The sequence below is a fragment of the Bidens hawaiensis genome, unplaced genomic scaffold (assembly GCF_021521415.1).
Source record: "Bidens hawaiensis isolate Kalapana, Puna unplaced genomic scaffold, B.hawaiensis_p1.1 tig00014295_1, whole genome shotgun sequence".
In the NCBI taxonomy this organism is placed as follows: domain Eukaryota; kingdom Viridiplantae; phylum Streptophyta; class Magnoliopsida; order Asterales; family Asteraceae; genus Bidens; species Bidens hawaiensis.
In genome coordinates this window covers 362,563-387,288 of record NW_027492230.1, presented here as the reverse complement: position 1 = coordinate 387,288, position 24,726 = coordinate 362,563, and the positions used below count along the sequence as shown (strand labels likewise).

General features: G+C 40.6%; 2 protein-coding genes across 2 annotated transcripts; one reads left to right on the top strand and one right to left on the bottom strand.

Annotated features, from left to right (window-relative positions):
* Positions 1-16: 16 nt before the first annotated feature.
* Positions 17-2,555, bottom strand: LOC143546222 (ethylene receptor 1-like). The gene is made up of 5 exons (XM_077037928.1): positions 1,688-2,555; positions 1,061-1,459; positions 743-1,009; positions 519-643; positions 17-143 (listed from the first exon to the last, which is right to left on the bottom strand). Exons 1-5 carry the CDS (start codon positions 2,552-2,554, stop codon positions 17-19), a joined length of 1,785 nt encoding a protein of 594 aa, XP_076894043.1. The 5' UTR covers position 2,555.
* A 4,890-nt stretch (positions 2,556-7,445) lies between these two features.
* LOC143546241 (ethylene response sensor 1-like) lies at positions 7,446-23,874 on the top strand. The gene is made up of 5 exons (XM_077037945.1): positions 7,446-8,348; positions 9,103-9,471; positions 10,043-10,309; positions 10,403-10,518; positions 23,595-23,874. The coding sequence occupies exons 1-5, from the start codon at positions 7,446-7,448 to the stop codon at positions 23,803-23,805; spliced, it is 1,866 nt and encodes a 621-aa protein (XP_076894060.1). The 3' UTR covers positions 23,806-23,874.
* The last annotated feature ends 852 nt before the right edge of the window (positions 23,875-24,726 follow it).

The window sequence follows — 24,726 nt, the reverse complement described above, 5'->3', positions numbered from 1 at the left end:
TCCTTTAACATTTCGGTCACTGCCTATGTGTTGGGTCATCTGGTGTGACGCAGTGTCCCAAGCTCACGAAGAAAGTGACCGTTGTGCCTTCTTCCAACCCGTCACTTTCAACCCATATATGACCGTCCGTCATATTAACAAACCTGAAATCATATTCTCTAAGCATGAGATAGTAAAATATTTTAAAGCAACCGTTACATTGTGTGGTTAGTAGTGTATTAGGCTATCTTTGCTTATAATTTTTTTCTTTGGTTCGATAGATTTCAATCCACCGTGCATCGTGAAGAAGTCTAGATAGCTGAAACACGTTTTATTTACAAAAACCGGAAAGTTAAATGATTGCTTTATCAAATAAAGAATTCAAGCTTATTGTTCAAAATGGTCATTTTGTGATTTTTCCCTTTTAGGAAACTCATATAGTATTCTGGGTTTGTGGTTCAGTGACAGAGTGTTTTAAACACCGAAGGTTCTGGGTTCAAGCTCGGAGGTAAAAAAAAGAACGAAAAGGGATATCATACCTTCTACAGACGGTAAGTCCAAGGCCTGCACCATTGTTTATCATGGAATCATTTCCAGGGTGCAAGTATTTGGTAAACACATATGGTAACTCTTGTTGTGCAATGCCAATACCCGAATCCTCAACCTGCACAAGCAATTTAGTATATTTTTCTCTAGCATGTCCTATACTCTCATGAAAAACATTGTTCGGATCCTATCAACTTATATTATAGGGTATGCTGACCTTTACAAGCAGGTAAAACAAGTCGTCGGTTACTATAGGATGGAACTCACGCGTTTGCCACCCTCTTACTAACTCAGAACTCAGAATGGAGGCCTCAATCTTGACGTAACCTTCGATGGTGAACTTAACCGCGTTATCAACAACATTCATTATGGTTCGCATAAGCCATTTTCTATCACCAATCACATACTTGGGTAAATTCTCATCTAAGGTAACTGTCATCGATATGCTTCTTGCCCACACGACAGGGTGCATTAAATCAACAACCTGCAACAACGCGAAATCATGAACCAAACCTATTAGAAGTAATGATCAAACTTGAGATGCGGAAAATTTAAGTGGAGACAGTACCTCACGAAACAATTCACGGATGTCAAAGACTACTATTTCAAACTGCTGGATACCATATTCCAGCCTAGAAAGCTCAATAATATTTGTAAGTTGTGCAAGAAGGCTACTACTTCCAAGAACCGTGTGGGTCATGAATCTTTGTTCCGGGCTAAGCTCAGTTCTAAATTGAAGAGACGATAACGCCATTCCCGTCTGCGTAGGCCTTCTCATTTCATAATTTATGACACCAACATAGTCATTCTGAGCCGCGAGTGCCACCTCCATGTCCCATAGGGCCGACTCCAAAGCCACATTCCGCTCTATCAACTCCTCACAATCCCTCATAGACTCTTCTACAACTGCAGCATGTGACAGAGCCACGTCGACCTGTAGAATAATGAAAACCCCATAAGATATTGTGTATTATTGATAGACTATTCACAAAGGAAACCTTATTAAATATATTCTTATTATGATATAATCTTAAAACAATAAACCCGTACTAATGTATTATTTCTAATACAACATGTACAGTAATACGAAAGCCTTTTAAGATATACTGTATTATTGATGCATGTAGCAATAAAATGATAATTATATAACAATAAACACAACCTGGTCCACAACAACCTCCACAAGCTCCAGCTCATGATCGCGCCATTTCCTTAAACCATTGACCGGAAGAACTAAAACCATGATTGCATAGCAGAAATCAACCCAATTATCAGATTCAAAAAGATAGAGCTTTCGGAGAGGTATGCGAACAACAACCACTCTGCCAGATCTAGCCCACGGACAAAACGAGCTCAAACCATCCACTCTCAGTGCGCCAGGGCTATTAAACACCTGACGCACTTCACTCGAATTCTTGCGAATCGTAGACCCCACCGGTATCAAACCATGCAAAGAGTGAGATACCTCCATCACATGATCACCATTTGGCATCCACAATGCACATTCACTAAGATCAAACATTTTACCTAACTCAATCATCGCGGTTTTCACTATGGTATCGTGATCAAGTGTCCTTTGGATTTTACGTGTCAGCTTTCGAACACGCCTACCGGTTTCATCCTTCTTGTTGAGCAACTTGGGTATGATACGAACAAGCATTAAAGCAGTGATGCATGAAATTAAAGCTGTCATGAATTTAGCCACAGTCAGAACCATGGCTACTGTTTTTGAGTGTTCGGAAAACGTCCATAGGTTTATGATATGTGTCGAACCGCAAAGAACGATGAACACACCGAACTGTACGAGGATCCATCGGTACGGGCAGTAAGCCGATTTCAGGACGAAGTATATAAGTTCCAATGGGATTAAGAAATAGGCAAGTGAGATGAAGAAATCAGATATGTATTGATAATTAGTCAGGGTATCAGCAGCTGGCCATTGGGTCACCAGGAAATAACAAACATCCATAAAAGCTTTTAGCAACCAGCAAGACGTAAATGGTATGTGAGCAGTTTCCTGTTTTATCATTTTTTTTAAACATGGGAAGACCTTATGTTTTAAACTAAAGATTCTTATCAATTTCACTTAAGTGGTAATTGTGTTGGATTTCTTGATTTATAAATCATATATTGTAATTTCACTTATAATTAGTACTAGCATATAGAGGTGTTCATCGAATCGAATAATGAATTTTTAAGTTAATCGAATCCAATAATCCGAATAATTTATTTTTTGCTAGTATTCGTATTCGTATTCGAATAAAAGTTGAATTATTCGATTCGAATTCGTATTCCTATTATATGCCATATTCGAAATTCGATTCGACTCGTATTTGGAACTAGAATTCGAATCAAATACGAACCGAATTCGAATAAATTCAATATGTTTCAAGTTCACCTATGTAAAAATTTCAAAACCAAAATCATAATTGTAAAACACACAAATATTAGTTTAAAGTAGCTACAATACCATGTGATAATCAGTTTAAAATTAAAATACAAATAGTATGGGATAAGGAAAACTAATATGTGCTATTGGGTTTTAAATATATTGTAATGAACGTTTATTATGTATGTATTTGGCCCAAACAATATATATATATATATATATATATATATATATATATATATATATATATATATATATATAGGGTTGGTATCATTTAAAAACTCTAAAAAAGTTAAGAACTCTTAGGAACCCTTAAAAACCAAACAATTTTATAATTTTGTTTATATATTAACACTATTTAAGAGTAGTTTTATCATATTTTATAAAAAAATTTGATTACATATATTAATCACAAGTTTACATATATGTAAAATTTATGTACTAACAAATTTACATAGGTGTAAAACAAAACATAGATCTGTATAAAAACTAATTTTCAAAATTGTAATCGTAGATATAGATATAGAAAATGATAAAACTACTCTCAAAGAACGTTAACATACAAATTTTTTTATAAAAAACGTTAGTTTTCAATGGTTCCTTCAAGTTCTTAAATAATTTAACAGTTCTGTAATGATACTCATCCTATATATATATATATATATTTGAATTCGAATTCCGAATCGAATCGAATAATAAATCATAAATTCGTATTCGAGTATAGTACTTGAATACGAATCAAATTCGAATTTTTTAAAAACGAATTTGATCGTTAATAATCGAATACGAATTGTATCGAATTTCGAAAGTTTCGAATTCGAATAAACTTTTGAACACCCTTACTAGCAAATATAAAACATTTAAGTCATAATCCAATGTTGCATTTAAGAGGTTCTTAGAGATTTATAAATTGTAAAATTTTGTTTATCAGTATTTATATCTTATAAATTTATAAGGTATGTTATCATGTATATTATTGTATTTAACTCTTTTGTTGTTTTTAACTATATGTGTATCACATGAACTCTATCGTAGTATTATTTAGAAAAGAAAAAAAAGTTTGACTTATGGTTTTGCCAATATATAGAGATTATATTATTCACGAAAAGTTGACCCAATCTCTGTCCCCGCACGGGTTTATTTAGGAAAAAAAGAGTTTTTCCTCATTTGCTATCATTTTGGGCCCTACCATTTTCATTTTTCAATATCTTATAAAGAACATATAAATTAAAAATGGGTTTTCTTTATATATTTATCTTTTTTGTGTCATGTTAAATTGCCATAATTAATTTGCTTTACAAATGAGGGGATTTTGAAGAGTTGCGTAGATTTGATAAAAGACTTGATAAATCAAAGAAAAGAAAACAACTATCCGATTGAAAGTACCGATTATCAAAAAACGCAAAGAAAAAAACCTAGAACAACAATTACTTGCAAAAACTTGTTATAAAGTGGACACGATATATACAACGAACAAAAATACAGATATGTAAGATACAAACCTCATGATTAAGATGAATCACCGGAAAATCTTCAGCTAAATGAGAGAATTGTAAACAAGGATTTCGAGAGAGTGTCTCGAAGTTAAGCGGTGCGAATAAGCGAAGAGTGACAGACAATCATCTTATACGCCTTCATATTGCCATCTTCGACCTCCGGCTTTCCAACAACTTCCATGTAGTCCTTATATTTGTTAAAATATCAAATGACCCCCTCAAACATTATCAAACACAAATACAAAACAACCAAATGCTAAACATAACTATAAATAGCTTATATACATGCTTGTTATTAAATTAGGAATTGTAGATATTTCAACACCCCTTCATTTCAAATGATAAACATATCCATCATATATTATTTTATCACACCAAAATTTATGTCAAGAGTAACACAAACCTTTTGTAATGATATTCACAAGCTGTTTTCAGTATCAATCTTAAACACCTTAATAATATCCGCTACAATTTTCAATTTAAAAATGTAAGTCTATTTTAAAATGCTTTGTTCTTCTTATAAAAGACATGATATGCAATAATGCGAATTGCAAGCATTATTGTCACATAATAGCTTTACTGGTAAAGAAGGTTGAATGTTAAGATCAACTGTGATTTACAAAATTCAACAATTTCACAAGTCGTCATATAAATTGCTCAATACTCTACTTTAGTAAATTGCTTCATGTTGTTTAAAATAATCAACGTATCCCCCCCCCCCCCCCCCTCCAAAAAAAGAACAAAAACTAGTAACACATCTTATGATAACCAATCACTTCCCCAATCAAAATATGAATAACCAGTTAGCTCAACAAATAATTTTTGAGAAAAAATATACCGGGATGTTTTCAAATGCATCAACAACCTCACTGAAACACATAAAATGCGAGTTTAGACTATTGTGTATAAACCAACTCAAACAATGCACCACGCATGCGATATCAGACATTGTAAGAGTCATAAATTATTTTCGTGACAAGTTTTTGAAACCCGTATATATTTTCCAATTGAAAATCATGTGAAGTTGTCAACATTAACATCTCAAGTTTTTGTTTAATATTTATATAATTATTTGGAAATATCAATAAAGATTTATGATTTTGTCAAAATTAAATGAACTAAATGTTGAGTATAGCGCTTATACATATGAATGATATACTAGTTGTCATATTTTTTTAAGGTTTGTTAATAAATTGATTTCACAGAAATTATGGGCTAATAAACAAACTTTGTAAAGTAAGGTATTGAATTTTAAAAAATCTTGAAACTTGCCAAATGGAAGAATCCTAGAAAAGAAAACCACACTTGTTTTCAACATAGAAAAAAATCTAGAAAAGAAAAGGAAACATATTTTTAGTCTAGCAAAAATACCAAATGTGTGTGGGTGTTGATACAATTAGCGATCAAAGTAATCAAAGGGTATAATTGATATTGGAAGAAAAAAAATTAGTTATCATTACAAAAGGTTTGTGTTTCTCTTATAGTGTTGCTAAACGTACCTCTTTTTTACCATTTTTACTGAACATACACCCCCATAAACTTATTAAATTAATTACTATTAGCCCTTAACATTTTTTTTCACTTAATAGTCTCCGCTACATATATTAAATCAAAAACTATCGAGTATTAATATTGTAAATATATATATAACATCTTTTTTTAAGTTTTAATAGTATCAATATTATATATATATATATATATATAATATGTTGTTTTATAAATATCATAATACATCGATAATGATAATAATAAATATCATTAATATTATTATTATGATCAAGGACACTAAACACAAAAAAGTGAGAAAGAAAACTTATACAATTTTCAATTTAATATTTTAAAGAGATACCATAAAATATAAAAAATGTTATATGAAAGTAATATTTAAAATAAAATTTTTAAAAGAAAATGAAAGTTAACGAGGAGATAAAAAAATAAAATAAAATAACTATATAGTTTTTAATTAATATTTTCAATGGACACCATAAAATGCAATAAAATGTTACAGGGAAGTAATATGTCAAATAAAATTCTTAAAATGAATGAAAGTTCAGGGAAGAGGGTATGACAAGTAGAGGAGGGAGAGTACATTTTTTTTTGAACGTTAGGAGAGTACATTTAACATAACTTTGTGTGTGAAAATTTAGATTGAAAGATATGCTTGTCATTTTGAAGGGGTGTTAAAATACTACCTTTTGTTTATTAAAATAAAAATAAAAATAAAAAGAGTAAATATGAGTGTAAGCTATTTAGGTCTTTTGTTTTGTGCATAACAATTGAGGAGCTGGTCATTTGATATTTTAACATTCGTAATGGGAGCTAGAGGTTGGAGCTGAAAATATACGTGCCATCTTAGTTGATTGTTTTTCTCTCTATCTCCCCCCTCCCTCTTTCTCCCTTTCCGCTTCACTTTAAAACACTCTCTTAAAACGTTATCAATTTACGCTTCTCTCGTTTAGCCTAAGATATATTTCTGGTGAATCATCTCGATCATCATGTTTGTATCTCACGTATATATACATATTTTTAGTTCACTGTATAGACTGTTTATTTGAAACAAGTCTTAACGAAGAGTTGGTATTAACTCTATGGTTTTCGAGTGTTTCGATAATCTTTCTAAGTTTTGATTGAATACAAGTTTTCCTAGGTTTGTCAATAAATTGTTTATCAATTCTTAACTTAATACATTTCCAAAACAACTCTCATGGTGACAATTTAACAGCACAATTTTTCTTAACTAAATTCATCATTAGTTTTTTAAATAACATTTCATTTACCAAATTAATATGTATATTTTTCGACGTGGAAAATATAGAAAATCAAAAGGTAGGGCCCAAAATGATAGCAAATGAGGCAAACTCTCTTTTTTCCTAAGATGAACCCGTGCAGTGACAGAGATTGTGTCACTTTTCGTGAATGACATGATCATTTATCTGTCTTTGCGAGACCTTAAACCTTTTTTCTTATTTTTTCTATATTAATTTACATCACTAGCTTCTAAACTATATCTTCCAGCTTACTAAAATTAATCTTTCATGGATTCTTGTTATTGCTATGAGACTCATTGGCCAGCTGATGATCATATCCTGGTCAAATATCAATACATATCTGATTTCTTCATCTCACTTGCCTATTTCTCAATCCCATTAGAACTTATCTACTTCGTCCGGAAATCGGCTTACTTCCCGTACCGATGGGTCCTCGTGCAATTCGGTGCTTTCATCGTTCTCTGCGGCTCGACACATTTCATAAACCTATGGATGTTTTCCCCACACTCAAGAACCGTTGTCATGGTTATGACTATAGCTAAATTGTCCACAGCTTTCTTTTCATGCATCACGGCTTTAATGCTCGTTCATATCATACCCGAGTTGCTCAATGTGAAGAAACGAGAGCGGTTTTTGAGAAAACGAGCCGAAGATCTTGATAAAGAAATGGGGTTGATGATCAAAAAGGAAGAAGCCGGGAGACATGTTCGAATGCTAACACATGAAATCCGAAGCACGCTTGATCGCGATACTATATTGAAAACCACGATGATCGAGTTAGGCAAGACATTGGATCTTAATGAATGTGCATTGTGGATGCCAAAGGGTATGGTGTTTCATGTGTCTCACTCTTTGCATAATTTGATACCGGTGGGGTCTACGGTTCCCATGAGTCTGGATGAAGTGACTTGGGTGTTGAGTAACCCGGGCCCAGTGAGAGTTCATGGTTTGAGCCCCTTGGCCCGGGTTAGATCTGGCTTGGACCGATACATGGTGCCTGAAGCGGTTGTTGTTCGTGTCCCTCTCTTAATTCTCCCGGATTTTGAAATCGATGACTGGGTTGATCGCGTTGGAGATAGCTACACAATCATGGTTTTGGTTTTGCCGGTGAATGGTTTAAGGAAATGGCGCGATCATGAGTTGGAGCTTGTGGAGGCTGTTGCGAACCAGGTTGTATTTAGAGAGAATATATCTTATAGAATAGTAACCAACTCTAAAAAGTGTTTCAATTAGGTCACTCATGCATATTTTCCTCAAATCGGGTCACTAAATCTTTAAATTGAGTCTCACCGATTTTTTTGTGTGTTAAGAAAGAAATGGAGGATAAGATGTGAGGGTCGGAAGTTGCAATATATGTAATTAAATTTAAAAAATTTAAAAAAACGTTAATTATATTAAAATTCAAAAACAAAAAATAAAATCTACGTCGCCACTCAACGTCAACATAAAAAAAAAGTTAAAAAGATTTCGTATGCGAAACAAAGAAGAAAAACGCTAAAAAAACATGTTAAAACCTTTAGTTTAATAAAATATAAAAGTTGAGTGACTTAAATGGAACACTTTTTAAAGTTGAGCGACTTAATTAAAACATTTTTGAAACCTGGTTACTATTATCTGAACTTGCCCCTTATATAATTATATAACTAAGTTTTGAACTAGAGTAATTATGGTATAAAAAATAATATAGTGTAATAATAATTACTCTAGTTCAAAAGTTTTAGAGTAATACTAATTATTCTAGTGTTAACATAATTACTATAGTTATTTGTACATTTCTCATGATAAAAATTATTTGTATTTAATCCAAACCCTATATAACTATGCAATAGTGAGAAGATACGATTTTATTAGGTTTTCTTTATAAGTAGTCTATAAATATATAAAACATAGTATCGTATCTTACTGCGTTTTCATTAATTTATAGGTTGCTGTGGCTTTATCTCATGCTGCGATTGTTGAAGAGTCTATGAGGGCGCGCGATCAGTTAATGCAACAGAATGTGGCTTTGGAGTTGGCCCGACAAGAGGCAGAGATGGTTGTTCGTGCTCGGAATGACTTTCTTGGTGTCATGAATAATGAAATGAAAACACCTATGCATACGGTTATGATGTTGTCGTCTCTTCTTCTTGAAACCGAACTTACTCCTGAACAACGAGCCATGACCGAGACGGTGCTTAGAAGTAGTAACCTTCTTGCGGCACTTATAAATGATGTTGTGGAGCTTTCTAGGCTGGAAGATGGTACCCTTCACTTGGAAAATGAAATCTTTGACATCCGTGAATTGTTTAGTGAGGTATTGTCTCCACTTTTCATGTATTTCATGTTTTATTACTCTCAAGACGCATGTAAAAGGGTCGGTTTGGGTCTCAAGCGAACGAAAACCAAAAATTAGATTTTTGGGTTTTGAAAACATTTCGTTTTTGTTTTTTCGGATTATCGGTTTTAGCAATATAATGGTTAATTTGGTTTTTCAGTTTTACCATTTGGGCGGAAAAAAATGGACCAAAATAATTAATTTACTTTTGAAACTTTCAACTTCCTTTTTTTGTTATTTAATGATATAACTAATTATTACACATTTAAACGTTTTTTTTATGCTACGTAATTTACTAATTTTTTATTACTTAAAAATCGGTTTTTTTCAATTTGGTTAGGTTATGTTATTCTAGTTAATTTGTGATCAATAGCAAAATCAAAACCGAACTGAAAAACTAGTTTTTAGACAACATAAAACCAAGAATAGGTTTTTTTAATTTTGCTTCGGTTTCATCAATTATCCGGTTACGGATTAGTTAATTCGGTTTTTTGCACACCCCATCTTTTAAGTTCTTTAGCATACCAAAACCCTGATTTTGTTGTTGCAGGTGATTATATTAATCCACCCTGTCGTATGTGTGAAAAACATATCAATGACCTTGAACTTTGATCTGAATTTACCTACATATGGGATTGGTGATAAAAAACGGCTCATGCAAACCGTATTAAATGTGGCTGGTAACGCGGTTAAGTTCACTAACGAAGGTCATGTCAAGGTTGAGGCCTCCATTTTGAGTTCTGACTTTGTAAGAGAATGGCGAACACCTGAGTTCTGCCCCACCGTGACCGGTGGCTTGTTTTACCTGCTTGTACAGGTTAGCATGTTTGATAGGATCCCAACAATGTTTTAATGAGAATATAAGATGCATGTTCTATAGAAAACAAGACGTACTAAAGTGTTTGTGCAGGTTAAGGATTCTGGTAGTGGCATTGCACAACAAGATATTCCACACATCTTTTCCAAATTTGCAAATGGTTCCATTAAAAACAATGGTGCAGGCCTTGGACTTGCCATCTGTAAAAGGTATATGTATAGGACTTTATTTTCTCTCTTTTATCTTGCATGTTGAAGAGGTATGTACCCGCCTCAACACCGAGCGAGGCGGGTCAACCCACAAGATATAGACAAGAGGCTTGAAATCAAGACATTATGAAGGCGCAAAGCCAAAACCTATACGCATGGCGCATATCACATATGCTCACGCATATCACATATGCTCATGCATCACATGCTCAGGCATCACATATGCTCAGGCATCACATATGCTCACGCGTATCACATGCTCACGCGTATCACATCCGCGCGTGGCGCATATCACATGCTTGTTCATATCACATCTGCGCATGAAACATCTGCGCGTGAGAATAAAGAGAAGACCTCGCGCATCCTCAGGATAGGCGCATATCACACATGCACATAATCAACCTCGTCCTTATCCAAATTAGGGTAAGGACAACCTTGATTGTGCACGTCAGACAACCTTCCAGAAGGTATCTTTTTAAGGAATAAGAATATGCTGATGTTGACAGCTGCCAATGAAAGGTGGACAACTCAGCAAAACCCACGTGCAACTAACCAATGAAAAAGCACCAGGTGTCCCAAGGACACGTGGCGCGAAGCTATAGGAGGAGGCCAAAAAGGCCCTAATTGGGTCTGAGCCCAATCATTGGAAACCCTAGCACTATAAATACCACATCAACTCCACAAGGAGAGGTATGCCCTATTACACAGTATTCAGCTATATTAAGCAATACACTCCAATTTCCTTACTCTCATATTATTATCTTCTCCTACAAACTCTTATTCTCACACCGGAGGGTTACCCCAAAGAGGACCCCTCTGTCCCTTTCTGAGGGGTAAGTTTACGGTGCTGTTCATTTTGTAGGTGGAAGAATCCAGATCCCAGAGAACCATCGGTGAAATAGTATAATCACATCCGAGGAAAGTTGATCGTCTACCAGTGAGTCGATCCACGTTTCTTCATTGGCGCCATCCGTGGGACCAACGGCAACAAAATCTTCATCAGTTCTCTAAAAAAAAAAAAAAATTTCACCATGGTTTCTGGTGTTCGTAACGTCGATCAAGTTCTGGAGGATATTGAGCGTGAGGATGTTAATGGGGGACAGCAGTTTCTGAGGGTGCCGCGTGATTCTACGCGCACCACCAGTAACCATCCCTTCATCACAACTCCTCATAGCCAGACTGAAACTCCTCCAGACGATCTCACGTTCCAAAATCTTGCCGGCGCGAAACAAAAAGGACCAATGGGTCCAGAAGATGAAACCAATGACCCTAAAGAATGGCTCATAAACGAGCAACGACGTCTAATGGACAAGTACAATGAGCTGGTCAAACACAAAAAGTCAGCCGACTTAACACAAAGGCAGGCGTTTGATAAGCAAACCGTTCATGGAACAAAAAGGGCGCGCGCGCCGGAAGATGGTCACTCTGTTCACACTGAACACGCTGAGTTTAGTGATGAAGAAGTGCACAGCATGAGGAAGACGCGAGATACTCATGCAGGAGGCTCACAGCTCCGCGCGCACATGAATGTGACGCCTGGAGCCAAAGCCGACATGGATCTGCACATACCGTACAGCCCACCAGTGAGAGGGCAAGTGGACGTAACCACACCGTACAGGCCAGCCATCTTGGTGAAACATTCAAAATTCACTGAGCGCATCGCGAAGGCTCCCATTCAGCACAAAACCAAGATGCCAAGTGGTTTGGGCAAATATGACGACACAACAGATCCAGACGATTTCTTACAAGGTTTTTACAACACTGGAAACCTAGAAAGCTGGACGATGCCAACATGGTGTCACATGTTTGCTCGCTGCCTCACGGGCGCGGCGCGTGTCTGGTTCGAAAGCTTGCCGACTGGGCAAATCGATGGGTTCGAGGAACTATTGGAAAAGTTCCAAGCCCACTTCGTACAGCAGCGCAGACACACACGCGACCCTGATGACATCATGCACTGCGTGCGCAGGAATGATGAAACGATTGAAGACTACATAACTCGTTTCAATCAGGAGTCTCTGGCAATCGGAGGTATCACTGAGCAACTCTTGCGCGTGGCCTTTATACAAGGCGCACGCAGTGATCAACTCCGCCGAGCTCTCGTAAGCAGAGATGGCATGCCAACCACTTGGGCCAAGCTAATGGAAGCATCGCGAGTCTTCGCGAGAAATGAAAAACAAATTGCCCAAGATAGGGCAAGAGAAAGAGGGCATCAAGCTGAGTCACCGCGCAGCAACGAAAGAAGGGGCAAACAGAACTCTGTATGGTCCAGGTTGCAACCAACCAGTTTTTCTCCCGCAGAAAAGCAGGCGCAACCAAGTTCACCTCAGCCCCAAAAAGACATTCGTAATCGCGGAGAAGGTGATAAGAGGGAAGGCGGCAGAGATCCTAATAGACCTCTGCCAAGAATATGGACTCCCCTCACTAAAACGCCTTCACAAGTGTTAAGCACTGAGAATGTCCAGTTCAAAAGCCCCAAGCCACTACACTACAAGGGACCATCAAACAGTGGCAAGTACTGTGAGTTTCACAAGTCCACAGGACACAACACTGATACATGCCATCACTTGAAGGATGCAATTGAAAAAGATGTGAAATCAGGCAAGCTGGCTCACCTGGTGAAAAACTCAAGACCAGAAAATGAACAACCAGAAGGAGCCTCTGCCAGCAAAAGGTTCAAAAGAATCTGTGTAGCCGAGGGAGGAAGGCAAGGGCAAAATTCAAGAAAGAGAAGCGCGCAAGTCCAAGGAGATTGGCGCGAGCAACAAGTAATCTTCCCAAGAATCAGGGGAGGCCCTTCTATCAGCAGTCCTCTTGTCATCACTACACACATTGCTCATTATGAAGTGTCAAAAGTCCTGGTGGACACTGGCAGCGAATCAGACATCATGTATGAGCAATGTTTCAGGAAACTGGATCCGGCAGACCAAGCAAGGCTTGAAATTGTGAATGCACCAATCTCTGGTGTTTCAAATGAAATCATTCATCCCCTAGGTCAAATACAATTTGAACTAACCATGGGGGATGAGAAACACAAGCGAGCCGAAGTTGTCAACTTCTTGGTCTTGCCCACCACTTCATGCCACAATATGATCTTGGGTAGGGGAACGATTGCCCAATTCAACGCCATACCGTCGCCAGCGCACGGCGCGTTGGGGTTCCCAACACCAACAGGTGTAACTTTTGTATACCGAGATCATTTGTGTGCAGTGACAAGTACACCACGGGAAGGGAGAATGAAACTTCCAATGGCAGACAACGCGCCAGAGGAATGGATTCTCAACCCAAAATTCCCGGAGCAGACAATCACAATTGGCGCTACGATATCAGACGACACGAGGTTGAGAATGAAAAGATTGCTCACAGCATATATGTCGGTCTTCGCGTGGCAACACTCTGATATGACTGGGGTTCCGCGAGACCAGGCGCAACATTCTCTCAACACGTTCAAGTCTGTAGAGCCAATTGCTCAAAAGAAGAGAGTCATGGGGGATGAGAAGGCGAAGGCCATGAATGAGCAGGTTGAGGATCTATTGCGCGCAAACATCATCCGCCCGATACGATACCAGACATGGGTAGCCAATCCTGTGATGGTAAAGAAAAGTAACGGGTCGTGGAGGATGTGCATTGACTTCAAGGACCTCAACAAAGCGTGCCCAAAAGATTGTTACCCCCTCCCAAACATCGACGCAAAGGTGGACTCCGTGGCGCCATTCAAGCACAAATGTTTCCTGGATGCCTACAAGGGCTATCACCAGATTCAAATGGCACCACAAGACGAGGACAAGACCGCCTTCAGAACCGACAAGGGTGTTTTTTGTTACACAAAAATGCCATTTGGTTTGAAAAATGCGGGAGCCACCTACCAAAGACTTATGGATGCCGTTTTCAGCGAGCAAATTGGAAGAAACCTAGAAGTCTACGTGGATGATTTGGTGATCAAAAGCAGGGAGGAAAAACAAATGCTCAAAGACATCGAAGAAACCCTTGGGCGCCTAAAGGAAGTTAACATGAAGCTCAATCCGAGCAAATGCATTTTCGGCGTACAAGAGGGAAAATTTCTAGGTGTAATGGTCACCAAGGATGGTTTCAAGGTGAACCCAGAAAAGGTGGAGGCCATCCTTGACATGCCCTCGCCATCCACCATGAAAGAAGTCCAGAAGCTGAATGGTAGATTGGTTTCAATCAACAGGTTCCTAGCGAACCATGCAAGCAAATCTACCCCATTTGTCAACACATTGAGAAACTGCTTAAAGAAAAGCCAATTCAAATGGACTCCTGAGGCCGAGCAAGCTTTCAGTGAGATAAAAGAATGTTTGATAAATCTGCCCGCGCTCACAGCTCCACTTCCTGGTGAAACTTTGACATTGTACCTATCAACAGGAGAGCGCGCCATCGGCGCAGTATTGTTGGTGGATCGCAAGGGAATCCAAACGCCAATATACTATGTGAGTCGGGTGCTGACAGATCCTGAGACGCGCTACTCCATCATGGAAAAGTTAGTTTTGTCACTAACACACGCGTCGCGCAAGCTTCATAGATACTTCAATGGTTATCCTATTGAAGTTCTGACTGGTTACAACATCCAGCAAGTCTTGCGGCGCCCCGCGCTCTCGGGAAGGCTGACAAAATGGGCGCTGGAATTAGGAGAGCACACGATCGCCTATAAGCCCCGTCCAGCAATAAAGGGACAAGTGTTGGCTGATTTCATTGCAGAAGTCCCCGAAGGAAAAATTGAAGAGGCTCAGCGCGAGGTAGACCCTCCGCGAGCCAATGATGAAGAAAATGTTTGGAGATTATTCACTGACGGAGCTTCAAACAACGAAGGATCCGGCGCAGGCCTCAAGCTGGTGGATCCAGAGAATCAGGAATATACTTACGCCATCAGGTTGGACTTCAAGAGCACCAACAATGAAGCTGAGTATGAAGCCCTGCTGGCTGGACTGCGCATCGCGCACAAATTCGGAGTTAAAAAGCTAGAGGCCCATGTTGATTCATACTTGGTAGCAGCACAGGTCAATGGCCTTTATGATGCCAATGAGAACACCATGCCTCTGTATCTAGAGCAGGCGAAAAAGCTCATCGAGCAATTTGACTGCTTCAGAATCATTCATATTCCGCGCAGTGAAAACAAATCTGCTGACGCGCTGAGCAAGATGGCATCAACCAGCTTCGATCACTTTGGCAAAGATGTCAGGGTAGAAGTAATGAGCAACCCGTCGGTGGGAGCGAAGTCTGTCCTTGTAAATCATACAACCCCTTCATCATGGATAACTCCAGTAATGGAATTCTTGAAGGAGGGAAAAGTACCGGATGATCGCGCACAGGCGAGGAAGATAAGACACAAGTCGCAGAACTATGAACTGCTTGATGGTACATTATATCGACGCTCTTATCTTGGACCGCTCATGAAATGCCTAGATGCTGAGGAAGCAAGCTATGTGATCAGAGAGATACACGAAGGAATCTGTGGAATACATGCTGGCCCGCGCATGGTGGTTGCCAAGGCAATGAGCGCAGGTTACTATTGGCCAGGCATGTACTTGGACGCTTTAAAAGAGATCCAAAAATGCAAAGCGTGTCAGAGCTATGCGCCAAACACCATGCGGCCAAAGAACAACTTGATTCCGGTGACCTCCGCATGGCCTTTCCACAAATGGGTAATCGATATTGTGGGTCCCTTACCGCAGGCGCAAGGAAGAGTAAAATTTTTGGTAGTGGCAGTAGACTATTTCACAAAATGGGTTGAAGCCAAGCCACTAGCAAAAATTACAGCCGAGGCGATGAAGCAATTTATCTGGAGCCACATCATATGCCGTTTTGGCTTGCCCATGGAAATTGTGAGCGATAATGGCAAACAATTCACTGACAAAAAGATATCCAGCTGGCTCAAGGAATTGAGGATCAACCAAATCTTCACTTCAGTATACCACCCTCAGGGGAATGGCCAAGTGGAGCGCGCGAACCAAAGCTTGCTAAATGGGCTGAAGAAAAGGTTGGAGGGAGAATCCCATTCTTGGGTCGAAGAGCTACCTAATGTCCTGTGGGCACACAGGACATTAAGCAAAACCAGCAATGGCGAATCCCCGTTCAGCCTAACCTATGGAACGGAGGCAATGATTCCAGCAGAAATTGGATGCCCATCCCATAGAGTGCTCATGATGAGCAAGATTGATAACGAGCGCGAAAGGATGTTGGATCTCAACTTACTTGAAGGGCGCAGAGAAGCGGCTATCATCAGTGAAGCCAAATACAAGAAAAAACTGGAAAAATATTACAATCAGCGCGTGAAAGAATGCCACTTCAAGAAAAATGATTTTGTCCTTCGAAACAATGAAGCTAGCCGCGCGATACCCCCGGGAAAAATGTCCCCCAATTGGGAGGGACCTTATCAAGTCTTGGAAGAATTGGGAAAAGGCGCATACGCCTTAAAAGATTTGAATGGAAATAAGATCCCGCGCGCATGGAACGCGGCACAGCTTAGAAAATGTTTCATGTAAAAATTGTCAAGTTTGTAATCAAGGCTTTTTAAGCCATTATGAATAATGATACGCGCTATCTTCTCTTAATGTGGATTCTATTACCTTTTGCATACATGTTTCACACTTCCCTTTATTAATTTTGAGCAATATGACAACATTGTATTGACATCAAAACAAAATAAAACGAAGTAAAACATACATGCGCGAACTTCAAGCTCAAACGCGTTAATGAGTCTTAACTCTAAAACGTCAGGGCCTTAGCCCAATAATATGAGCCTTAGCTCAGGGCCTTAGCCCAATAATGTGAGCCTTAGCTCAAATCACTCACAACATCCATCCTACATGCTGCGCAGCCTGACCATAAAAATACCTAAGCACAACTAAGGCAAAGCACAAGCCAAAACATAGTTGTTAAGGTCTCAGGTCGAGGTCGCGCATGAAATTGTAATGGATATCTGAGTAACACATACTGACACGTAAAGGCTAAAAAACTCATAATTCCCTATAATAAATGCGCGATAACGTCGCGCAAAAGAGGAATAATGAAACGCCAAAGCACGTGTCAACATAGTCAGGATATTGCAAAATCACTTACAATATGACAAGGATTAAGTAAAATAATTTCCTTACAACCTTGTTATTATTTCAACGTACAAGCATATCTTATATTCAACAAGCAAACATGCAATAAAAAGAGATGATTCGGGAATGCGCAAGATGCGAATAAGGGAAAAACAAAATTTCATTCCAAAGCATTGAAATTTACAAGTTTACAGGATGATGAGATACAAACTAAAAAAAAAAAAACATGAAGGGCTTCTCAAGTCTCCACGTCAACGTCAGCCTCTTCATCGTCCTCATCACCGCCCTCAGCATCTGGCGCAGCCCGCTCCTCGTCATCTCCAAACTGACCATAGTCAAGTTGTTCGTCCTGAATGGAGTCTTCTATCACAATAGTGTCAGGAGCGGGTCCTTTGGCCACGCCAGAGCCGCTAGCAGGGGCAGCATTCCCCGCGCCATCATCGCCGCCACCAGCCCCTTCGCACTCGTCAAGTAATTTCTTTAGCGCGCCGAGATCGGGCTGGTCAGCAAGCGCGGATATCTGCAAATCATAGGGAAAAATATGAGTACAAAAAGACTTGGAAAATAAGTCAAGGTAATCTCATTAAGGTTAAAATACCTGCGCAAGGATGGGAATGGGAGTATTCAAATACTTCTCCCCCATCTCGGCCATGTCCGCGCAGGCAACGTCGAGCTGATAAGGGTAATCGGATGGGTTCTTCTTCAGCATGCTATATTCACAGCCATCCTTAAACCCTTCAGCTCGTCCCACCAAGCGCGCGGCAGCGTTGCAATCCATCACAAGGGCCTGAAACTCGTCTGAGTATTTCATCGCGTAAGCGCAACGAGTCATACCCTGTGAGATTAGCCATTGGCGATCCTGCGCGAGGGAAGAAACAGACGTCTCAAGAGCAGGAATCTGAGAGTTTAACAACTCAACAGTTTCCTTAGTCTGTTTCAGCTCCTCTTTGTCGGACGCTGCTGCCGCCAAGGCTTCTTCCTTTTCCGCTCGCGCAACATCGAGGGCTTCCTGGCTAGACGCTGCCATCGCCAAGGCTTCATCTTTCTCGGCCCGCGCGGCTGCCAGCTCCTTCTTCAGGCGCGCAACCTCACTCTCCAATGATGATTTGTCAGTTATAGACTGGACAAGAGCTTGGTCACGCGCCTCCGCGTCCAGCTCCAAGTCGCGCACTCTACGCGCGTACTTGGCCGCGTCCGCCTCGGCCGCCTGTAGCTTCTCCCGCGCAGCCTGTAGCTCATGCCCGCGCTTCACGAAGGCGGTGTTGGCACTTGCTCTGTTCTCGCTGAGCTCTGCTTGGAGTTTCTCAGCTCTCTCGAGCATCAGAAAGATGCCAAGCAGACACTTTAGCCTCTTGCTTGGCTTCCGCAAGAGCATCACGTACCTTTACGTAATCATAGCGAAGCTCTTGGGAGGCAGCAAAGAAAGCCGACCCAGCAAACAGATGATCGTTGAGCAAGTCATCGCGAGCACGGCCCTCCTGAAACCTCCTTTCAGCTGGAGGCACAGAATGAGCCCAGAAGTCCTCACATACACCCATGGACTGAAATGAGCTGTCCTCAGTAATATTCCATCTCGGGCGGTAAATGTGATCGGCTTCCTGCAAACACAAAGTAATGATCTAAGTCATCAAAACACTAATATGGAAGTCCGCGCAGCGGAGCAAAAACGAACCTATACCTGCGGGGATGAAGCAGAAAAGTCAGCGCCAGCCCCATGAGAAGACTGCGCCGCGGAATCTCGTGGCGCTACAGGACTGGCGCCGCCGCTGTCGGAGCCTTCAACTTGAACCTCCTCATACTCCTCTGAAACAGGCCTTTTCTCCTGCGACCTAGAACCAAAATCAGTCTCGCGAGGAGGGCTGCGCGCAGGAGCAGGTGAGGGAGGTCTCGACGCCGCCAGGTCGGCGCGTAAAACGGCCTCCTGCTCCTTAGTAATCCCGATGAGGGGAGATTCAGCGCTTGCAGGAGCAGGAGCAGAACCAACGGCGCTGGCACCGGCGCCAGCAGTGCCGCCAGCAGCTTGTACGCCAGCAATGACTCCTATGAAAAAATCAACAAAAAGAAATGGTTCATGACTTGATCTAAAAGGAAAAAGTCAGAAAATAAAAGCGCAATACATACCTTGGCGCAACGACGTTCGCGAGTTAAACATCGCCATGAAGTCCATTCTCCCCTTTGAGGGTAAAACAGGGGACTTCGAAGCGACCTCCGGCGCAGCCTCGGCACCTTGTTGCGCCTGACGTTGATCCACCAAGGTCGCCGGCTCTACAAACATTTGAGTGAGCAAAGATTCATTAGTAATTCTATCAGAATCGCGCTCATAGAACCATAAAGGATAAGCAAAGTATACCTGTCGAAGAGGAAACGGCAGGCGCAACGCCGCTCCCCTTTTCCGCCGCGCGAAGGGAGGAGGTAGTGGCACCATACCTCGTGTGGACAGGAGGTCTGCCCACTTTTTGAGGCAGGGAAGACAAGGAAAACGTGGAGGTAAACTCCTGGGTTTTCTCAAATCCCCTCGCCTGAGTAGGAGGATCCTGAGCAACAGGGGCAACATCTTTCTTCTGTTTCTTACTGGCCCCTGCGCCAGTTTTCCCCTTAGCTTTACGCTTTAGTTGGGGCGCCTCAGCCTCCTCCTCCTCCTCCTCCTCTTCCGCGAGCTCCAGCTCGTAGTTCTCAAGCGCGTCTACAATACACGCAACAGAAAGGTTAGCCAAATCTGGTAATATAAAGACATAAGCATAAGTACAAAGGCTTACCAGGCGCGTCGCTGTCAAAGCGAAATCCCAGATCAACAGGGATGAACATGTCATCGAAGCGATCGGGGAAGCCAACCTCCCCAGCGCCCAGCGCGACGGAGCCACCCTCCATATGCTCATCATAGCGGCGTGGACATACTCCTTGCTGACTGCACAAAACAAGTCAAATGATCAGCAAAACGAATTATATTCGCGCAGAAGTAATGCAATGAGTTAACTTACACAAGCCGTCAACTTGGATAACGGCTCAGTCGCGCTGTCGGCCCACCTCCTGCTCATACCAACCCCCACCAGCGCCTCCTCACAAATGTTCTTGGCGAGGGATGGTTCGGCAGTCAACTTTTTTACCCAGGCGCCAGTTGGGTTCTTGAAGACACCCACATCCGCAGGCGCAGAAGAGATCGCGCGCATGGTCATGCGGATGGGGATCACACCAGCCCTTATATAGAAAAATCTCTCAGACCAGTCATGAAGGCTCTTGAATGAAACAGTGCAGCACTTGACCTTCTGACTGCGAGGAATAAATGAGAACCAAGAATCTTGGATCTTGGGCTTATAAAAAAACTGAAAGCGCCGAGGGGTGGGCTCCTCGCGCTGAGATTTGCACATGAACTCAAAGTGAGTCATGTGCACGAGTCCAAACGGATGGACTTGGAATATATGAATCCCATAAAACCTAAGCAGCGCACCCACAAACCTTGTCATCGGGAGACGAAGGTTGCAGTGGGTGAAAAAATGGCAATAAAGGGATATATAGCCGGTGGGCGGGTCCGCCGCCGTTTGCCCGGCCGCCGGCAGCATGCAGCCATACTCAGGGAGAAAACCCTGAGAGGCGATAAGGCTGTCAAAATCGGACTGCCTCAGTTTACAGGAGATCTCATCCCACTTCTTCACTGCTTTGGTTTTCCCTACCTCCTCCGATGAGGCCTCAACAGCCCTCTTCCCCTTGCCGGTCTTCTTCAACGTAGACATTACTAACGATTTCACACGGCGATGGCTGGGGGAGATTGTGTTGTCTGAGCTATCAGACATACAACTATAAAATCGGACAAAGGATACTTCTGAAGAACAGAGATCTGGAAGCAGAAGACAGGCAATCGGAATAGAATGAAAGGAAAAAGCTCGGAATAAACAACAAAGAAGATGAAGGATAAAAAACTCAAAAGGGCTTGCTTTTATAGGCCCAGGAGAGAGAAAAATTGGTACTGATCGGACTTCACGCGCCCCCACTCGCAGGTGTAAGCCAACGCGAGCGCGACACGTGTCCCTGCCACTATGTGAGGGGACACGAAAAGAAACTATACAGGTGCTGCCAGAGTTCACGCGCCACCACTCGCAGGTACGAACCAACGCGAGCGCGACACGTGTTCCTGACACTAGGTGAGGGGACATGAAAGGCAACTGTAGCACCTCGAGCACACGAAAAGTCTGACACGTCTCCATCACTGACGCATGTCAGCAACAACCAACCACGTACAGGGACGATTCGTTTTCAACCAAAAGGATAGAATTTCGCGCAACGATGAGTAATAAGAAGAAAAAGAAAACCCTACTAAAAGAGCAAACTATTAAGTCTATATCTATCTTACCTCGCTCGCGCGAGACAAGACACACATTAGACTGGGGGGGCTTGAAGAGGTATGTACCCGCCTCAACACCGAGCGAGGCGGGTCAACCCACAAGATATAGACACGAGGCTTGAAATCAAGACATTTATGAAGGCGCAAAGCCAAAACCTATACGCATGGCGCATATCACATATGCTCATGCATCACATGCTCAGGCATCACATATGCTCACGCATCACATATGCTCACGCGTATCACATGCTCACGCATATCACATCCGCGCGTGGCGCATATCACATGCTTGTGCATATCACATCTGCGCATGATCTGCGCGTGAGAATAAAGAGAAGACCTCGCGCATCCTCAGGATAGGCGCATATCACACATGCACATAATCAACCTCGTCCTTATCCAAATTAGGGTAAGGACAACCTTGATTGTGCACGTCAGACAACCTTCCAGAAGGTATCTTTTTAAGGAATAAGAATATGCTGATGTTGACAGCTGCCAATGAAAGGTGGACAACTCAGCAAAACCCACGTGCAACTAACCAATGAAAAAGCACCAGGTGTCCCAAGGACACGTGGCGCGAAGCTATAGGAGGAGGCCAAAAAGGCCCTAATTGGGTCTGAGCCCAATCATTGGAAATTCTAGCACTATAAATACCACATCAACTCCACAAGGAGAGGTATGCCCTATTACACAGTATTCAGCTATATTAAGCAATACACTCTAATTTCCTTACTCTCATATTATTATCTTCTCCTACAAACTCTTATTCTCACACCGGAGGGTTACCCCAAAGAGGACCCCTCTGTCCCTTTCTGAGGGGTAAGTTTACGGTGCTGTTCATTTTGTAGGTGGAAGAATCCAGATCCCAGAGAACCATCGGTGAAATAGCATAATCACACCCGAGGAAAGTTGATCGTCTACCAGTGAGTCGATCCACGTTTCTTCACATGTCATATCAGTTTTTCTTTCACGTTTTTCTGGTCATTTTTCTTCAAACATCACGGTGTCATCCCACATTTCCCATTTTCATAATTTCTACTCAAAGCCCAAAACACTTAAATATGGAACCGGGGTAAACCGTGTAATTCCTTATCTTCGTGGAAAAAAAGCCTGGATAAAACAAATATCAACTTCATTGGTCGCCTTCAAACCAAATGTCAACTTTTTTTAAACAATTCATAAAATTTCCAACTAAAATGTTTTAAACCTAAAGATTTTGGTTGTAGGGAACACCACTTAACCACCAAATATTCCCTTGGGACAAAAGGGAAATCATTTAAATGACCATTTGGTTCGATAATCTTGACAAAATAGATGTTTTCTTTTTCAAAAATATCATTAATTTTCTTGCTTTTATTTATAAAAATATTGTATCAGCCAACTAAAAACGTCCACATGGCATACCCTATGACCGGTGTAGCAAATTTAATATGGTGCTCCAGATTTCTATCTAGCTCAAAAGATTGAAAATTGTTAAAAAGTAAAGCTTATATTGTTAAAATTACTGGTAAAGGTGGCCACTGATTTTTCCTTTCTAAAATCTTGTTTTCAAACATTTCCTTTTAATTATCAGAGCTCGTAAATAAGAGCATGCACAGGACGCACGATACAACGCTAACCATTTCCTTGAACGTTATTATGGTTTATTTACTTTCTCATTTAGAGAAATGTGATTTCAGGTTTGTGAATCTAATGGGAGGTCATATATGGGTAGAGAGTGCAGGGTTGGGTAAGGGAACAATGGTCACTTTTCTAGTGAGGCTAGGACACTGCAACAGTCCAAATGTCGCAACCCGTCATGGCAGCAGTGAGCTTATCACACACAGATATTCATCCAGCAAAGGCTACAAAAAGACTGCATCCTTACCTCGTTACCTAAAGGGATTCTAGCACACTGTGGTATTATACTTAGAAAAAAAATAAACAAATGGCAAAAAATTGTGCTTCTTGGTAGTAGGATGGTATAAATGGTTTTGTTTATGATATATATATATATATATAGTCATGATTTGTATAGATGGCTACGATATTCGAGTCAATGGTGGAGCGAGAAGTTTTTATCTTTTGATGTATTATTTTCTGGCCGGTGCTCGGATTTGTAGCAATGTGACTCTGAAATTTTATTGATATTTCAAACACAAGGTTATTATTCCTATTAAACACTTAATTAGAGTTTTTTAAAAAATTAAGTTAATACGTTTCAGTAAGCTAGATAGTCATATAACACTCCTCTAAGTTTAACAATTTGAGTTACGTTCTCAAGATAAAACAATTTAGTTAAATTTAATAAGAATAGTAATTATTTTATATAAAAGGAGCGTTCCTAGAATATTTTTATCTGCGATTTGATTTAAAATTTAATTAAGTCGTTTTCATTTATTTAGACGCATTGGTTATCATGTGAGTGATGAACGAAACGTTATTTTGCCATTTAACTAAATTATTATTAAGATACGAAATTTTATCATGTTCATGGGCAAAGGTCACTAAGCCCCCCCCCCCCCCCCCCCCCCCTTGTAAATTTAGCTGTTTTGTAATATTAAAATAAAAAATTTATACATAATGTAAATTTATCTATTTTTGTCCAAAATTTTTGAAACCCCCCCCCCCCCTCCCAAATGGTTTATGAACTGTTTTATATGTATTGAGTTCAATATCCCCAGTATTTTCGTCTAAACTTCACCACTAAACATGTTACACACATTGTTACTATAGAGAATGACAATATCTTAAGGAATTAAAAAAAACAAGTAACAGTTTTAATTTATGAGAAGACGTGCAACTTTTGCAACATGTAGGACTGTAAACGAA

What these genes read in the sequence shown, in the direction of transcription:
- LOC143546222 (XM_077037928.1), bottom strand. Translation starts at nt 2,554, where the DNA reads ATGATAAAACAGGAAACTGCTCACATACCATTTACGTCTTGCTGGTTG. An exon ending in TGGAGGTTGTTGTGGACCAG is followed by an intron (nt 1,460 to 1,687) that starts GTTGTGTTTATT and finishes ATTATTCTACAG; the next exon opens with GTCGACGTGGCTCTGTCACA. An exon ending in TGTTTTACCTGCTTGTAAAG is followed by an intron (nt 644 to 742) that starts GTCAGCATACCC and finishes TTGCTTGTGCAG; the next exon opens with GTTGAGGATTCGGGTATTGG.
- LOC143546241 (XM_077037945.1), top strand. Translation starts at nt 7,446, where the DNA reads ATGGATTCTTGTTATTGCTATGAGACTCATTGGCCAGCTGATGATCAT. An exon ending in TCCGTGAATTGTTTAGTGAG is followed by an intron (nt 9,472 to 10,042) that starts GTATTGTCTCCA and finishes TTGTTGTTGCAG; the next exon opens with GTGATTATATTAATCCACCC. An exon ending in GGACTTGCCATCTGTAAAAG is followed by an intron (nt 10,519 to 23,594) that starts GTATATGTATAG and finishes ATGTGATTTCAG; the next exon opens with GTTTGTGAATCTAATGGGAG.